This window comes from Rasamsonia emersonii, assembly GCF_000968595.1.
Source record: "Rasamsonia emersonii CBS 393.64 chromosome Unknown ctg1118621760310, whole genome shotgun sequence".
NCBI classification, from domain to species: Eukaryota; Fungi; Ascomycota; class Eurotiomycetes; order Eurotiales; family Trichocomaceae; genus Rasamsonia; species Rasamsonia emersonii.
In genome coordinates this window covers 44,419-62,623 of record NW_013563089.1, presented here as the reverse complement: position 1 = coordinate 62,623, position 18,205 = coordinate 44,419, and the positions used below count along the sequence as shown (strand labels likewise).

General features: G+C 51.1%; 5 protein-coding genes across 5 annotated transcripts; 1 reads left to right on the top strand and 4 right to left on the bottom strand.

Annotated features, from left to right (window-relative positions):
- Positions 1-604, bottom strand: T310_5649 (uncharacterized protein; the record flags this gene model as incomplete). Its single annotated transcript, XM_013471504.1, has 2 exons — positions 1-442; positions 600-604. Coding segments are annotated over 2 exons (447 nt in total), but the record flags the coding sequence as incomplete, so codon positions are not given.
- A 577-nt stretch (positions 605-1,181) lies between these two features.
- Positions 1,182-3,023, bottom strand: T310_5648 (uncharacterized protein; the record flags this gene model as incomplete). Its single annotated transcript, XM_013471503.1, has 1 exon — positions 1,182-3,023. One exon carries the CDS (start codon positions 3,021-3,023, stop codon positions 1,182-1,184), a length of 1,842 nt encoding a protein of 613 aa, XP_013326957.1.
- A 3,017-nt stretch (positions 3,024-6,040) lies between these two features.
- T310_5647 (histone H3) lies at positions 6,041-6,647 on the bottom strand (the record flags this gene model as incomplete). The annotated part of the gene is made up of 3 exons (XM_013471502.1): positions 6,041-6,318; positions 6,380-6,487; positions 6,623-6,647. 3 exons carry the CDS (start codon positions 6,645-6,647, stop codon positions 6,041-6,043), a joined length of 411 nt encoding a protein of 136 aa, XP_013326956.1.
- An 830-nt stretch (positions 6,648-7,477) lies between these two features.
- Positions 7,478-7,930, top strand: T310_5646 (Histone H4; the record flags this gene model as incomplete). Its single annotated transcript, XM_013471501.1, has 3 exons — positions 7,478-7,487; positions 7,575-7,850; positions 7,905-7,930. The coding sequence occupies 3 exons, from the start codon at positions 7,478-7,480 to the stop codon at positions 7,928-7,930; spliced, it is 312 nt and encodes a 103-aa protein (XP_013326955.1).
- Positions 7,931-12,957: 5,027 nt separating this feature from the next.
- On the bottom strand, positions 12,958-15,067 carry T310_5645 (C2H2 transcription factor (Rpn4); the record flags this gene model as incomplete). The annotated part of the gene is made up of 2 exons (XM_013471500.1): positions 12,958-13,704; positions 13,883-15,067. 2 exons carry the CDS (start codon positions 15,065-15,067, stop codon positions 12,958-12,960), a joined length of 1,932 nt encoding a protein of 643 aa, XP_013326954.1.
- Between the last annotated feature and the right edge of the window lie 3,138 nt (positions 15,068-18,205).

Here is an 18,205-nt window from a genome sequence, read left to right as displayed (position 1 = left end):
CATTTCCCACACGGATCGATTCGTCGTCAGGGGCGCACCGGCTGCTCCGGCCGGGGACGCGACAGAACCAGCAGGCGGCGGCGGCGGCGGCGGCGGCGGCGGGGTCGAGGAAACATCTGGGCCGTTGTGATCGCCTGCTGCAGGTTTCTCTGAGAGACCTCCTGAGTCTGCTTTGGTGTGAGCTTCTGTCGACTTACTTCGTCGCTGCACGGTTCGGTGTACTCGGTATCTCAGCGAAATCGAGGATGCCGGCCGTCTTGCCGGGACAGCAAGCATCTCCGTCAGCAATATGCGCGTTGAGTCTATTTCTCTATTCCCCGATTTTCTCGGTCGAAACGACTCCTCGATGATAATCGGACAGTAAGCGTCGTAATTAACTTGTGCGTATGTGAACGGAGTATGCGTGAATGGAACCAGGTAGTTGATTGTATTGTGTATCGTTCTATAATTATAAATTTATCTCGCAACTGCGCGCAAATCTGACGAGATCTGGTATCCAAGTTCTAAGGAAGGAAGGAAAGGGAGGGTATCGCAGGACAGACAGCCGGGAAAAAAAAAAGCGCTACACAAAAGAAATCTATATGGAACGAATAACGAACGCCATGATGAGCAATAAAAGTGAGAGGAAATTTAAATAGAGGTAAAAAAAGAACGACAAGCAGAATCCCAACGAGATTCGGCTTTGCAGATCGCGACAGATTATCAATCCGCCCGCCAACGAAGGACGCGTCAGCAACCCCACGGATGACGCTGCGGGTGCCGAACTCCGTTTCTCGGCGAGGCCGTCCTGTATATGCCGTGTCACATGACAATGGCCTTTCAAGTCAAGTGTCGAGTAATCATAGCAGAAGATAGTGGTTTTGAAAAATATTTCATTTTCATTTTTTTCTATTAACATATCATTATCATTAAGTACATTACAGTCCTGCTCAGATACCCCAACAGCTTGATCGCATGGTATCCTCAAGACATGAAACAAACATGAACACACAAGCTCTATATAGAATCCACATGCACACGTGAAATAATATACACCAATCCCTTCGACCAATTGCGCCAAGATGCAAGTCGTCTTCGAGATATGCGGATTAGGAGGTAGAGGTGTCGATGGACGGGAATTATATATGTACAGATCGAATCGAAAACTGTACAGTACAGATCAGAGTAAGGACGGAAGTCCACTACTTCCGCAGGCTGAAATCTGACTGCCGTGTGTTGACACGGTCGATGTCGTATGGGTTTCCGTCGTATTCAGTCTTGACGCGGGACATGGTAGTGCCTGTCCGAGTGGACGCAACAGAATGCGTCCGTTGCGTTCTCGGCAGCTCGTCCACGTCAGAGTCGCTCGAATCAGCGCTGATACGATGAGGCGGCGGCGCTTCTGTGCGGTCGAAGACTCCCTCCTCCTCTTCCTCCTTCCTCTCTTCCTCGGGCTCAGGTTGGGGCTCGTTTCGCTGTTGCAGCTTCCGGATGAAAGCGGCCGACTCGCCGGCGAACTTGCAACGCTCACGGATGCTTTTACCGTACTTGTAGAAGAGAAACGGAAATGGGACGCAGGCGAGCGCCAAAAATGCCGGGATGGACGACGCCCAGTGAATGCCCAAGTTGTTGTACATATAGGTAGTGAACAAGGGGAAAGCGGCACCAAAAAGCGACCGGAGGACGGAGTTGGCGGCCAGGACGGAGGCCGCAAAGATGGTGTAGGAGTCAATCAGATAGTTCATCACACTCAGGAAGACCAGAACCATGCCAAATCCAAAGGGAACACCAGCGGCAATACTGGCCATCCAGTGGATGGAGGGATAGTTTGTCCAGGCAAACCAGAAGAGACCAATAGGGAGGCAAACGCTTCCGATCAAGCATGGGGGCAAGCGAGTCTCCGGAGGCGCGAAGCCCCCATGTGCCTGTTCCAACCTGATATAGCGTTTATTGTCGGGAATCGTGTAGGCAATTGCAAGCAGCATGCCAACCATGATTCCCAGGAATGACAAACCGCTGACACCCTGGTTCCAGCCACGGTGGACTTCGTAAACGATGGGAAAGGCCGCAAAGAGCATGTAGAGCGTTCCGTAAACAATGGCCATATAGATGGAAAGCAGGAAGACGATGGGCTCTCTCAACAGCAGGATCCACGGGCGCGACAAGGCGGTGGCGAACGCCTCTTTAAGAGAGACCTTGCCGCGGTCGGCATCGAGTTTGCTCCGGTATACCTTGCCCGTCATCTTCGACAGCTTCGCAGCGCGCCGGCGGAGCAGAACGGGCGCGTATGTCTCGGGAACCAGGAGACCGCCAGCGATCCAGAGCGCACCGGAGAAAGCAGCCAGGAAGCCCATCACCCATCTCCATCCCGCATTCATCCCGAGGAATCCACCGATGATCGGACCCAGGACAGGACCCAGGAAGGGTGCGGCGGCGAAGAGACTCATGGCCAAACCGCGCTGAGAGGCAGGGAACATGTCTGCGATCACGCCACCCGCATTTGTTAGGGGGGAAGACCCAAAGGCACCAGCAAAGAAACGGAGGATAATCAGAGTCCACGAATTCTGGGCGCCGGCGCTACCCGCGTTGAACGCCGTGAGCGCACAGTATGTCCCAACAAAGAGCAGCTGTCGTCCCCAGAGCTCACTCAAAGGCGCCCACAGAAGGGGGCCGATAGCAAAACCCAGGACGAACAGCGAGACACCCAGAGTCGCGACCTCTTGTCCAATCCGGAACTGCTCCATGATCTCAATAATACCACCCGTATACGCCGACGATACGAGAGCCACGGCCAATGTGGCGATCGCCACGAGCATCGTGATAAACCATTTCTTCACCGGTCCGAAGAGCATGGGATTGCGAGGGTCGTTGGGGATCCATTGGATGACGTACGGATCTTCCTCCGTCCCGGACCCGGGGTAAGGGTAGTTGACAACTTCGGGTGTAACACCGGCCTGGTCAAAGACCATACGCCAGTAAGGGATTCGTGTTGGTTTCACAGGCTCGATCTTCTCGACCTCGCCATTTGTGTTGCGTGCCGCCATGGTAGGCGGTCCCTGGCTGGCTGTTCTTTCTGTTCGGATTAGGAAGCGGTAGAAGCAGCACAGGATTCAATCGTACGTATGCACAACGACGTTCCCCTCGATAGGAAGGTCTCTGGGAGGGTTAGAATATTTTGACTCTGGTGGAAGATGGATAGGGGAAAAAAATTTTCTTTGCCTGTGTACAGATACAACCTGGAAAGGAATCCCGCCAAGGCTGGACGAGCCTCAGGTTAAATAAATCATCCTATCGTCAGACGGTCAGACAAGATACGAGCCCAATCTCCACTCATGGCCACGCGCAAAATCTGCAGAAGCTAGCTCCGGCGTCTGCATTTAGATGAACTCAGATCTCTAATGCGCGGCGGACAGCGCCCTCGGTTGTATCGATCCGGAAATAATGCACAGCCAGTTCTCCACACTAGCAGGAACCATCGAATCCGGATGCTTCTTCAGGGCATGAAGAAAAAAAAGATACGAGAAAAGCCAAGCTGCGGCGCTGCCCGTTGCGAGGAAGGAAATACAGCCTCGGAGTTACCGGCCATCGATGCCGTTCCATTGGCAGTCGAGCTCCATCCGGCAGTCGAAAGCGTCATAAGCCTCGGTTCGCCGCGGCGCCGTTTCAGGTTGGCGGCGACGAAGGTGCACAACTTGCATAAGTCTGCCGTTTTCATGCACAACGCCGTGCACGTCACCCTGATCACTAATCAGGTCCAGGACGGACGAAATTCCTCAGCTTTAACCCAATCTCCCGGCCGCTGGGTCGTTGGGGGCTGGATCCAGCTGGCCGGTGCCCGGTAGGATTCTGCTCCGAGTTGGCGGCCCCGGCTGCCTTAAGTCCGTTACATCGCAAGCTGGTGAGATTTAAGCTCAGCAGAAATAATAATAATACAGAGTACCTAGTATTATTAATTCCACCGGAGAGCCTGGGTGGGAGATTGCGCAGGGCTGTGTGGCAGGCCCACTGCAACTCGCCCAGCCAGCGACCGGAGATCACCCGCTCCGGTCAGTCTGGTTTCTGAAGATCTGGAGATGCCCACTGCCTTCTAGATCATTCCCCAGGCATCATCCTTGTGATCTATCATACATCTGTGTCGCTGCACGTCATCGCAGTCGATATGCAGTTGAGTAATGGCAGAGAGATGCAAACTATTTTTATCGTGTTAGTGTAGTCACCATTTGGAAAATCCAGAATCGAAGATCATGGACAGGCGAGGAAAATTCATTGTTGTAGGCACCTAAAGCCATCCATCCATCATCACGCCTGGTCTGAATGACAGCAATCCAATCCGATGCCATACTGTTGCCCTGTCGAGTAGGCCTAATCCGAGTGAACAGGGACGTCTGATCGAGTCATCGATTCTTGTGTAATAACCAGAAATCCTAGCTGACAGAACTAAGGACGACAGTCGTGAGGAAAGATCATCATACGGGAATAGACTGACTGTAAGCCGAAATCCTTAGAGGGGAAGAGCCTTCGAAGGTTGACGTGTTTCCTTGCCGTTTGTTGTCACAAACACATGACCTGCTGCTTCGAGGGTGAGATTGGTTTATTCCCGGAACTTCCCATCAACTTGCGATTAAAGATATCTGTCGTACGTCTTGTAAATGGTGAAAAAAAAAAAGTGGTGGGATGTTTCTATTTAAAACTGTCGGCGATCTCTGTGTTTGCTCACCATCCGTCGCCGGATGCGGAAGACCTCAGAGCTCTGGCACAAAGAGACAAGATCTATTTTTGACCTCTTTGTATGCCTACAGGCATAAATATGGGCTCAAATTCACCAGGAGACTTCCTAGATTATTCCTGTTTACTAGAGTGCTAGTATCAATACAGACTGGATCTTTGCCTTATGGCTGACTGCCTGTTTCGCCGACAAAAACGCGTTGTTGGTGCTGGAATGCTTAACAGACCCGAATGTGAAAATATATATTTCTTCCTAAACTCCTACGACACTCCTAACTGGCAAGTGGAACGCACAACTATAGTCACTATGTCGGGGAAAAAAATTTTAAAAATAAAATACTTAGAGCATGAAAACACAGACATTATACCCAAATTAAGAAACCTGTTAAGTATCTACGTGGAGATACTGCCCCCGAGCCTCGAGGTAGGTACGCGATCTCATAACCTGCGATTAGGATAGTACCACGTGATTTGGGCTAGCAGCGCCTGCAGCCTGCTCCCAGGACTATCACTACTGTACGAAGTACCACATACAGAGTACACTGCTTTTTTATTCTTCCGAGCCAAAAAAAAAGCATTGTAAAGCTCACAATTCTACAGCGACCTGCCTCGTATATTACCTAATCATACATACGGAGTAGGCCCCTCGCCACCACACATCATGGTCAGGTGAGAGATGATAATTCCCCTGATTCTGATACTGATCCTTATCTCATCGTATTGCCACCGACTGATTGATCGCCGAAAAAAAAAAATTAGTTCTGCTCGTAAAATGGACGTAACGATAGAATCCTATCGCTAGTCTAGGCATCCACTAGGCAGAATAGTTGAATGAGTCATTACGATTGTCACGCGGTTGATGGCTGTTGGAGAGCACCTGAGCGCGCACGAGACTCCTGCCTACACTTGCGACCGTGCCGCATCACACCACGCATATCACCACAAGCCGACAGAAAATGAAGATTACTCGCTAATCGAGTGAATTACTACCTAGAGACTAGCTATAGCAAAGGCAGATAGAAACACGAGGCTGAAGTGGAAGACAATAGTGTCTATTGCCACAAAGTTGGTCTGATAATATACATTCCGAATGGGATACGCCCATGACCGACCTATTCACCCAGCCGTTTCTTCGACCATTGCTGTTCAGTGCTCAAATAGAAAAATAGACAACCCAGTATTGTAACCCATTGATAAAAAAGCAGAACCCATCATTTCTCGCCAGTAGTCATAAGGAAATAAAGAAAAAAAACACGCAAAGCCCCCATATCGCCAACCCAGGAGATCAAGAGTCAAGTCGAAAGTAAAAAGTCGTTATGACTCATGATGAGATTATTTACGAGCGCTCACCACGGAGACGGCGGGCAAGCTGAATATCCTTGGACTGGATGGTGACACGCTTGGCGTGGATGGCGCACAGGTTGGTGTCCTCGAAGAGGGAGACGAGGTAAGCCTCAACGGACTCTTGAAGAGCACCGATGGCAGAGGACTGGAAGCGCAGGTCCGACTTGAAGTCCTGAGCAATTTCACGGACCAGACGCTGGAAAGGAAGCTTGCGGATCAGAAGCTCAGTGGACTTCTGGTAGCGACGGATTTCACGCAGAGCGACGGTACCTTGATGCTGTTAGTTGATTGTTGCTGGAAGCCAACGTGACGCGCGTCGAGTTTCACCTACCAGGCTTGTAGCGGTGAGGCTTCTTGACACCTCCAGTGGAGGGAGCAGCCTTACGAGCGGCCTTAGAGGCGAGCTGCTTACGGGGGGCCTTGCCACCAGTGGATTTACCTGTCAAGAGGTGATGCGGTTAGTGTGGTGACTCCAAATTGGTGAGGGTGATTGACCCGCGCGTCACGGTCGGAGACGCGATACGGCGCCACCGACCACAACGACGGTTGAGGGTGATGAAAAAGAGATACTTACGGGCTGTCTGCTTGGTACGAGCCATTGCGACGGTGTTTATTTGATGATTTCAGATGGGTTTGGTGATGGAAATTTGATGGAACCGATGGTTGTGACGCTGGGTGACGATGAGTGGATGAGATGAGTGAGTTGTAAGAAACACGGAGGAAGTGGGTGGGGGGAGGTATTTGTAGTAGGCGACGGGCGGGTGGGTGATCTGGGTGCGTTGCACGCCAGTTGGGCGGACTTAGCGCGATTTGAATTTGATCAGAAAAGCGACCCGAAAGCTGAGCACAATAAGCGTGATTTTGGCGGGCCAGTTTGGCAGGGGAAAATCAAAAGGTCGCCCAGATGCGGAAGCTTGGCCCTTGCGCCGAGCGCTAAGCGAGACATCTCCTGGCCGCCAATCAGAGCCCAGGATCAACGAACGAGAATACCAGGCGCCTCCTGCCTGATCCCAACCACGACAAAGTCCTGCGGCGAAATTGCTGGGATCAGGGCATGTCGCGGGCTCCCCTGGATCAATGCCGAGGGTTCCTGCCCCCTGATCTGCGCTGGACTGCGCCCTTCAGGCAGGATCACTCGGCACCCAGGCAATCAGGGCTTCCCGACAGGGAAGGGCGCCAGATCAAGGCCGCTGCCGGGCATGCGCGCTCTGATTGGTAGATCCCCCAGCTAGCGCGTGATTCCAGCGAGTCCCCGCGAAGTGCCCTTCCATATAGAAATATCTCCCGCGCCAGAAGCTCCGGCTCTCTCTCCCTCCATCTCTATCTCAGTCTACATCGTCATTCAACTCCGCTGCTCAGCTTCTAATTTCTCTCCACCTCCCACTAAAGACAACCTTAAATCTTTAAATAACAACCCCCAACTGTCAACATGACTGGCCGTAAGTAGCTTCTATCCTTGGATCATCGTCATGGCACGCGATGATCTCCTACAACATGAACAACGCTTACTGACGCGTCCTGGATAGGCGGCAAGGGTGGCAAGGGTCTCGGAAAGGGTGGTGCTAAGCGCCACCGCAAGATCTTGCGTGACAACATCCAGGGTATCACCAAGCCCGCTATTCGTCGTCTGGCACGCCGTGGTGGTGTCAAGCGTATCTCCGCCATGATCTACGAGGAGACTCGTGGTGTCCTGAAGTCCTTCCTTGAGGGTGTCATCCGTGACGCTGTCACCTACACTGAGCACGCCAAGCGGAAGACCGTCACCTCTCTCGATGTTGTCTATGCTCTGAAGAGACAAGGACGTAAGTGCAATCCTCAAAAACAGTCGTTCATCGATCTTATCTAACATTCTCTAGGCACTCTCTACGGTTTCGGTGGTTAAACATTTTTTTCTTCTTTCTCATATGGCCATCCTGCGCGGTCGACGTGTCTGTTGTTTCGCCGCAGCAGTGACGCGCCGGTTTGCTTTTCTGGGTTGGTTCACGGTATGACTGGGTCGTCGGGGTGTTTTCTGAATCGTTTTTTTCACGTCTAATGGGTCTGGGATTTGTTTTTTTGCTGTGCATTTTACTATTACAACTTCTACTCGGCTGGTGGTCTGCGGGCCATATTTCTGTATCATAGCGGCCGTTTTATGCAGGTGGACTGGAGTTAGATCACGCGTTCGGTATCGATTCGCGCATGATATGAATATGATCAGTTGATTCAACGGATTTGAGTGTACTTGTAATTTTTGTGTGCCGTGGCCGTATAGACGCGTCAGGTCGACGTTGCTGCCTAGTGAGTATTGTATACGTAGTCTTGGTGTATGTGCTCGGTCATAGTGACATCGTATCTATCGGCTATTCATGCGGATTGCGTAGTACAATCCCGTTTTGCTGCCATGAATAATTCTATTGTAGTTTGTGTGCATCTTTGTTCGGTTTGCGCAACGAATCCAGCACACGGTCGGAGGTAGGAACCTCGTAGTCGTAGCCGAGCAATGCAATCCCAATCTATCAGTTAAGACATGTCTTTACTGGAGAATTCCTCCCAATGTATGGTTTAATTGCATATATAATGAATATTTATCAAATAAATCTGCAATATTTTCTATTTGGCATTTGTGTGAAGTGTTGTCAGTGAAGGTGGCGTATGTCGCACAGGGGGGCATACCGACATCCGTGAAGATATATAAATTCACCGAACACAACAGCTACATTCGAATGGGTGTATGTATTGTCCACTGATCTTCCCATTGTCAGCATTTCAATATGACTGCAAAATAATTACTCGAGGAGAGATATACTCAAGCTATAATTTGACACAATGCAGTAATCCACCGATGGTGGAATACATACTGTGCTGGTTATCCCATCTACCTTACGCGACACCGTATCCGAGCGGAGGAGACTCGTAGACTCGTAGACACAGCGCAAGAAGTGCATGGATTTATCTACGCAGAAAAATTAATTTACCATATTTGTGTCATGGAGAGGTGCAGTCGTTTCTGGCCATTTTGTCGCGAAGTCCAGAAGTAGGCTCGCGCGCGCTACGCCAAATCGCAAGTCGGACAGCAGTTTACCACCGCGCAGAGACGCACAGGCTGTCAATATACTCAACCTCACTTTTTTTTTCGCGACCAAAAAGATATTGACAGGGATGGATACTACCTAGACAATCTCCTGTATATCGCATACTGACCTGACAGTATAGCGATTTTCCGACCAGTAGGTATCAGAGACGGTGATTCCCAGGGAATACAGACACCTCAGACGGTCCGGGCAAGAATAACAATAACTAATAAGAATAAGGATCACAAGAGCCTGCTTCTACGCTTAATCCTATTATTATTTCGCCACAATAGTAGTATACCATGCTCAGCCGTAGAAACTATGTATTCAGAGCAAATCACGCGTCGTAGATACTACACCAACGCGTCGGAATGTCAGGAATCGCACCGTTCTACCTCCTTAAATCTCATATTCTCTGCTATATTTCTTTCTCTTCGTAAAAAACATCCATCTTAATGAGAGGTACAGTACATAAGTGCAAGCTGCTCCCACCTTCTCCATCTACTCCTTAGGTAACTAAGGGGTACGTAGTTAGCATACGTGTCTCAGGTGTCGATGCTTTCTGCCTGAGGAATCAATTCGTTCGACTGCTGATTTCCCACTTAGGTTAGGCTAGACCAACTTGACACTTTGACTAAGCAGACACCTCTTCGCTCAAAAAGCTCGAAGCCAAGACACAACGAGCCAATCGCAGCTCGCATGGCTCAGGGGTAGAGCGCATGACTCGTAATCTGAGGTTATCATGAGGTCCGTGGTTCGAATCCGCGTGTGAGCATGATATTTTTTTTTTTGTTCACAGCTTGCTAGGCACCAGCCAGCCAGCCAGCCTTCTAATGAAACGAGGAATAATCAGAATGATATGTGGAGAAATGCCTGGAACTTGAAAACTTGCCCAACCTAGTAGTTGTCCTCATGATGGCTGTTTATTTACCTCTCGTACGGAGAGAAATTGGCATTACCTCACTACAGGCGGGAAAACTGCTGACAGCAAGAACATCCTCATCATTGTCAGGAGTCTTGGACTCAATTACAGAGACCACCATATCAGCATGGTGTCAGGCGCTGACGATCGTTCCATAGATGAGATAAGCAATAACAGGAGTATATTCTCCAGCCTCTAGGCTATTCTTCACTGTGCCATACGACCACTGATTTCCCGGTTGATAGTTGATAGTTGACTGGCTCCAAACTGGGCAGGCCATGGCTGGATTGTACCTAACTAACAACAAAAACCACTAGAAAGATAGACCGGTCCCACGATGATTTCTCACGACCTTGGAAATGCGAATTCGTCGTTGGCAGGATTCAGAAGAGTTGATAGACGGACCGCCAGACTATGGTGAAGCAGACTGCAGAGTATTTATTGTACGGAGTATGCAGGCCGGATCAGCATCGAGTCTACCTATACGTATTTACATTGTACAGTACAGTTACAGACAACGAACCCATCTCATCTGATCGATAACACCAAGTTTCTCAACTTCCTGTAGCCAGCAAAGGGCAAACTACGACGCAATACACACAACTCCCTGTGGTCGCACGACAGACACACCCAGCAAAACCTATGGTCGATTTGATAGTGATGACGATGATGGAAGCCCCAGAGCGAGGAGATCCGCTCTGGCAGTTCAAATGATTGCCAATACGCTACTATCGCTGCAAGAAGCAAGAAAAAGAAAGAAAGGCTTCACTTCCTTCCTCGCCTACATACATTATGTCTCAGGTTTGCCGTTGATCGTTGTCGATGATATGATATGATACGATGCGATATGATGCGATAGCAAAGTATGTACAGTACATACACATGCACTGTATGTACAAAGTCAAACTCATCAGGGAGAGAGAGGAAAAAAAAGAAAAGAAACAATGTGTCTTGGATTTTGAACTACCTAGGATCCTGTAGTTACTAGAAATAGCCCATACAATAGGCAGTACACATACAGTATATCCTTAATCTATGGAGAGCTAGAACTATCTACCTACCAACGTAATCCAACTGAAACAACCCAAACCCAAAACCAAACCAAACCCAAACAACCAAACCCAAACAAAAACAAACAAACAGACAGACATAAAAAAAAGAAGATTCTACAATTTACTATTTTTAGGAAAAACCGAATACATGTAGATCAGTCCCCTCGCCTCGCCTCATCCATCCATTCATTGTTCATGTTTTATTTTAGCCTGCACAGCCATTGATAATTTGATCCCGCTCAACGGATCATCTATCCGTAAACTTAATAAGGTGGCTTGTCATTGTCAATGTCATAGCGGCATAGCCTCATAGCCTCGTAGCCTCATACATAGCCGCAAGAATGGAACTAGTATGACTATGTGGAGTGTGGAGATTGCTAGCTAAAATAGCATTCTGACCGGACGGAAGTCGAGTGATCTTGATTCACCGCCGTTTCTGCACCTAGTCAAGCCACACTACTGATGTACTCACTCTGTCGACGCGATGCAATGCAAGTTGCATGCACCACGCGGAACCGCTCCTCCGGTTTACGGAGTACGGACTTTACGAGAAAGGCTGTGGTCTCACAAGCAACACGCTTTTGTTCTGCTCAACTATACAGTCTATCTATCTTGTCCAGTCATATTATAATACAGTTCTCATAATGTACAGAGCGGTGGACAGGATCATAAAAATTACAAGAGCATCCTGCCACGGACAGATTATGTACTATGGCATGTGTGCATATCAGCCCAACCGAATCCCTTGAAATGCACCGCCCAAATGCAACAGATCAGAATCGAAAGAAAACAGCAGAAACATCATGACGTAGCAGGACATAGCAATCGTACATATAATACAGCATCATGTGAACATCAATCTCATCAACAAGGGCGTGACTAGCGAAGCATCATCCCAAACAGATCCCGGTAATGACAGCAACCAAACAGTACGGGAACAAAACAAAACGCTTTCCGAATCTCAATACGAAACGAGATGAAAACCAAGGATCGTCATGGCAACCGTCTAGTAATGATGAAAGCACAGGCATGAAACAGTCATTAGTCTAGGGAAAAACACGAGTAACGAAAAAATGAAGCGGGGAATGATATGACATGTTTGACCAGCCTTCTGTGGAGACAGCACAGATCCGTGCAAGGGAGTTGCCCGGGAGGTCTGTCATGGGCGCAGCAAAACAACGGTTCAGATCTCGACACGGCATTCATTTGACATCGTCCGAACTCAGTTGTATGTGTCGAAGGGAGACCGCAAGTGACGTCATTGCGGTTGCGCATCCGTCAGGCTGCAAGGCTGTGTGCCCAATCCGGAAGGTGGCCTGCTGATCCGGCCGAGGAAGAGCGACGGTCCTTTCCCAAAAGGGTTTAGCCAGGATAGCCAGTTTAGTGGATGACGTCGATGGGAGATGGCTCCTCCGTCATGGTCCCATCATCGCCTCGCTGTGCAAGCACGGCAGTGATAGGCCAATTGCACAAACATCTCCCTTCTTTGATATGGACAAGTCGGCCCTGCTGTACGCAGATGGCTTGCGGCATCGCGTCGTAAGTGGTCACATCCTTCTGTAATGCGCGCCCCCCTCAGTGGCTTCCCCGCACCCCTCACTCTCTGCCCTTGCGCCGTTGCTTGCCAGGCCAATCGACGTCAGGATGCACCACGCGCATGTGTCGGGTGAGCGCATCGTTGCGCGAGAAGGTCTTTTCTTCCGTGCACAGATGACATCGCACCTTCTGCTTGCGCGCGTTGTGGATGGTGTCCTCGTGTCGTGTCAGGTCGTAGGGCCGAGAGAAGATCGAGTTGCACGGCTTGCCCGTTGACGGGTTGATCCGCTCGCACTTGTGGGGACCAGCTTGGGAGTTGCGCACGGGAATAGGATTGCCATGACTGTCACGGCCAGCCAGACCTGCCATGGTCGTCTCGACGGTGTGCCTCCCGTTTGTGTTTTTGGAGCTTGGCGGGCGTTTCAAAGCGTAGCGTGCAACCGTGATAGGTGCAGGTGTAGGTGCCAGAGTCTGACGAGGTGTCATCAGGTCGCCTGGCCGCTTCGGCCTGGGTTTGCTGCACCGGTGCAGCAGTAGAGGGAGTCGCCTCGGTGGTGGTGGTCAGTGACGCCGAGAAATTAGGCGTTTGCTGCATCAGGTTGTTCTGTTGCTGTTGAAGATTCTGAGGCTGCTGCATGAAGTTGAATGGCTGCTGCAAACCGGCGGCCTGATGCGTATATTGACTGGGGAAGGACTCTATTTGCGAGTAGTTCTGCGTAGGCTGAAATGAAGATGCATTCTGCCGACGTAAGTCGAAGTTGTCGCCGCCGCCGCCATTGCCGCCGACAGGGTAGTCGGGCCCTGCCTGGCTCGTAGGGAAAAGCGATGGCATAGCAGTGTCTTCTGGGCCCTCGTGGTACTCCAACAGTGCATCTTTGGGAGAGATGGTTTTGGGTTCTCCCTGGTTGTCCGGTTGGTTGCCCAGGTCCATGCCGTTGGTATGAGGCAACTGCATGGTGGACGCGAGACCCGACTGCTGGAGGCGCGCGGCACGGAAATCAGGTGCCAGGGGGGAGCCTTGACGGAAAGGCGACCGCTCCCGGTTGTTGGCAGGCGACTGCGACCGTGCCGACAGGTGGCCCCGGTTGGCAGCCTGGAGACGGTCTGCGAATAGGCTGCGATAGGGCGCCACCATGGGGCTGGGTGGTCTGGGCCTGGCTCGGATTTGGCTTGCGAGCCTGCTGCGGCGTGGGAACGACGGTAGCGTTGTACAGCTCGTCTTGGTAGATATCCGAGATCGTCCGGTTCAGCTTCGGTACCCCCATGGGTACCGTCGCTGCGCCTTGGCCGTTGTTGAAGTCTGAACGTGTATCGAGCTGTAAGTATTCATCCATCCACCGGTCAAAGTCAGGAGATCGGTCCTCACCACGGACAACTGCTTTGGATCCATCGTCGAAGTCGTCGTATGTCGTCTGCGGGGTCACCGGGGAGTTGTGGTGACTCAGACTGGAGGCTGACGGCGCCATGGAGTAGTGGAACGCCTCGTCATCCGCTGCTGCCTGCTGCGGAAGCTGTTGAGACTGTTGTTGGGAATTCTGTTGTTGCTGTTGCTGTTGCTGTTGCTGCTGTTGCTGCTGTTGTTCCATGACTGCCTGTCTCATCGCTCTCTCGGCTTCGGCATTGTCACCATTCTGGGAGGACGGGTCGTAGTTCTGAAAGGGTGCTGCCAGGAAGGAGTTCTGCACGGGCGTCTGGACTGGAGTGGGCAGCGCCTTGTTGGAATTTTGATAGCTGTCAGTAAACCCGTTCAGATTCGTCGTGGATGGCGAGAAGGACGACGAGTTCTGGTTGTGGTTGAATGCAGCAGCAGCCTGTGGCGAAGTGGAATCCGTCGTGCCGGAGGAGCCGGATGATGCCCTCTTATGCGCACCACCCTGCAGGCCTGATCGCTGTGCAAGACCGCCCTGCGCCCTGGCCGGACTAAGCAGCTGGATGTTGGCGTCGCCGTCCCAGCCGTGATTATTCGATGCGATTCCGTGCTGCGCCAACATCGGCGAACCGGTTGCAAACTGTGGTGTAGAAAAAGGCGACGAGGTCGAAGGCTGAATGTGGATGGACGGGTTGAATGACGACGTAGCGCTCATGGACGATGGGGTTTCAAACAGACCGCCGTCAAGGACGGTCGGAAAGTCGCTCGAGATCGCCGTGGCGGGCGATCGCGACGAGAAGGCTGGTGAAGAGAAGATGGGAGAGGCCGAGGCGGATGACGGCGGAGAGGACAAGTGGTCAAGACGGTCGGGCGACTGGAACGGCGACTCCAGAAGCTGCTGCTGATGCTGAAACAGAGCCTGCTGCTGGTGGATGTCGTGAAGCAGGTCGGGAGGGAGTTGGTTGTCTTGTATCTGGATGGAGTTGTCGAGGTTGGCGGAGGTGTTGTTGTGGAGGAGGAGGAGGTGGTTGATGGGACGCGGCCACGGTGTGATGGGATCGTTACGTACAGAAGGATGCGCAAGCATAGTTTGGGTAAGGAGACGTCAGAGTAAGCAGGTGGGTACCCAAGAGGACGAGGCGAGGACGAGGGATCGCCACCCGGGGAGGGGCGTCTTCCTAATATATAGTCGGCGCACTGGCGGGAAGGTTTTCCTTGAGCTAGGGCTATCCGTGGGTCAGCGTCCACAACCACGACAGATCCGATAAGCCTGTCTTGCTGACTGACCTGACCGTGGCCGTGCAAGGTCGCAGCGGAAATCAAGTCTTGTAGAGGTTGCGTGCTTGCTTATGCAGACAATCTACTGGCAAGCCATCGAACGCTCTGGAAAGCTCCGGCAAGACAAAGGCCACGCGACAGCAGAGCCGGGCTGAGTCAAGTTTAAATCCGAGACGACAACCGGGCGCAATGTCTTTGTAAGTCGATGATGAGACGAGTCGTCTTTCTTTTTGGTTTCTGACTCGACCGAAAGTAGGCAAACGGATGGCTGCGTGCCTGATTCCAAATCCTGGTTGGGTAGGAGGGGCACGGACCAGAAAGCAATGGCAAGGCAACGACTGAGGAAAAATTGCTTTGAACAATGATGATGCCAGAGACTGTGATTAATAAAAATGGCTCTTCTTGCTTCCTTTCGAATGACGGAACCGGGGGGTGGAATGGGCAGAAATAAGAAGCGGTTGTCGGGGTTCTATTATTATGATGGATGCTATGACGCAGAGCCTGTACTTGGCAGGTGTGCTGCATGCATGCATGACATGCAAACTAAGCGTCAAGACTCGCGCTTACGGGATGATCGGTAACGCCGCCGTTCGCCAGCCCCGGGCGTATCCGTCGATACAGCACTGTTACGATACACACCGGCTGGCGGTATTGATCTGCGCGGACCGCCGTGCTGACAGAGAGGCCTGTCTTGGCAAGGCTCCATGAGTCATGGCCAATCAGCGCTGTCCACGCCGGCTGTCACGGCCGAGTTGCTTCCGGCACCTTCCTGTGGCTGGTGAAAAATCTCTGTCTGCATCAGCCACACTTCGTTGTCCATTCCGATTCTCCGACATTCCTCCGGCCGGCACTCGCGCACGGAAGGGGGAGGGCACCAGCCACACTCGGCTTGCATGTGATTGGCTGTCGGCCAACCCCGAGACTGGCCTGCATCAGTGCACTGCAGCTTCCCTGAAGAAAAAACTTTTTCCATGCATATCTTGGCTGTGGCTGGTTCCTTGCAGGCAAGCGTCACGGTCGCTTCCCAACAGACTGGCAGCGAATAGACAGCGCTGTCTACTGCACAGCCACAATCCATTGTCGATCAGATCAGATCTTTATTCATCATTAGCATATCCAGCCGAGCATGGATCTGCAGGATGGAATCGCGTCAAGCCACGGTTCCTGTACTCCGTAGGCACCAATTTTTCTGTACAGACTACTCCGTACTGTTGGAAGCTTGGTTGTGGCTCGTCAGTGAGTCTTGGTCAGCTGATCTTGTACACCCGTGCATTCCAAGGGCAGAGTAGCCGAGGAAGAGGTCAGAGTGAGCCCGATTACTCAAGTATGACGACGTGTATGCAGTTGTTGTATGGGCTGATCTGGCGACGACTGGTCAGCTGACTATTTGTCAGAAGACGTCGCGAGACTCGGGAAGTATCTATCCATATCCGTTATTATTGTCGCCGATACATTTGTAATTCGTTGACGTTCATTCCGGTGAGCGCAGTCATGCCGGGTCACATGCCAGCTATAATTTCCAGCTTCTACGGACTACACGGATGATGACTATGATGCTGTTGTTATGGCACGCGTCGGGCACGATGTCGCGGCAATCCATGGATGCCGACCAATTACCCCGGTTCTTGCCCAGCCCGATGTCTCGCGGCTCTGCGGGGCAATTTCGACTTGCTGAGTTCAGCTGAGACAGCAGCGAAAGGCAGGGAGTAATATACACTTCATCATTTTTTGCAACAATTCAGCCTGAATGACGTTTATTCCGACGCCGGTCGGCATATTATTGAGCATAAGCTGTGTACTGCATAACAGCGATTTCGGACCGGGAGGAAAGAGTTGGGAGTGCCGATCGGCTGCGCTAGCAGGTGTCGGTTGAGTGCCTTGACTCTGCCACCCAAGAAACGCCGCATTGAGAACAGTCTGAGAAGATAATGCCAGCTGAATGCATTGCTGTCTAAACACATGTGATCGGCATCTGATTCCGATTGTGAAGACAGTTTCCTGTAAACTGTTTCAACCATCCGTAATGTCTACCACCTGCCCTCGTCCCAAACACACGACTTGGAGTCGAGTACTCTGTAATAATGTCCAGTGTCCTGCAGCACAATCTGCATTCTTGGCCGTTTTGTGTTGTGGAGTCTGGAGTAGTAACGAGTCTAGACCGGAAATCTCATTCTAGAACCATTCCTGATTCAGCTAACCCGCGAAGCGCGCGGATCTGCAGCCTCATCATTCCAGGGTACACCACAAGTCCAGAACAGAACACTAAATATTTCCTGTTCCAACAATATAGGTATCCGCAAGGCCACATCCGTGCTGATGGGTCTGGATCCATCCTGCAAAAAAATCTGGGGTACTTGACATACAAGCAGAACACAACAGCTGAGCGTCAACACTGAAGTACATGCAGGAAAGACCTTGGCATGAAGTCCAGATTTTGCTTTTCCTGAGCGGAAGAGAATTGGCCAGTTCGCCCGAGAGCAGAATCCGAGATCGCCCGTTAAGCCGCGAGTCCGCAACTCGAGCGATTATAAATTTCCCATGTCGAAAATCTATCTAATCGAAAGACATGCAGAAGAGAGCAGGGCCCAACGTTCAGCATGGTCATGGAGAGGAAAAAAAATCGCCACAAACATCAGCTACGGCGTCACCAAGAATTTTGTTGAGCTCAATACTCTTACAAAAATAGGCTCTTCTATTTCTCAACATTTTTTCTTCTGGCATTTTTTTACGCTCTTGCTGTGTGAATTAGCCTAATAACAAAAATTGATGGGACGCTGGATATCCAAATCGCCCGGACACAGCCTGTACCTGCCTATCTAGGTAGGTGCTTGTAGTATAAACCCTGCAGCGCGAAAATGGCTAAAAATTTTTTTTCTGGTTGCACTATTTTCGTTCAGTGAGTGAGTGAGTGAGTGAGTGAGTGAGTGAGTGATTTCCATAGAATGAA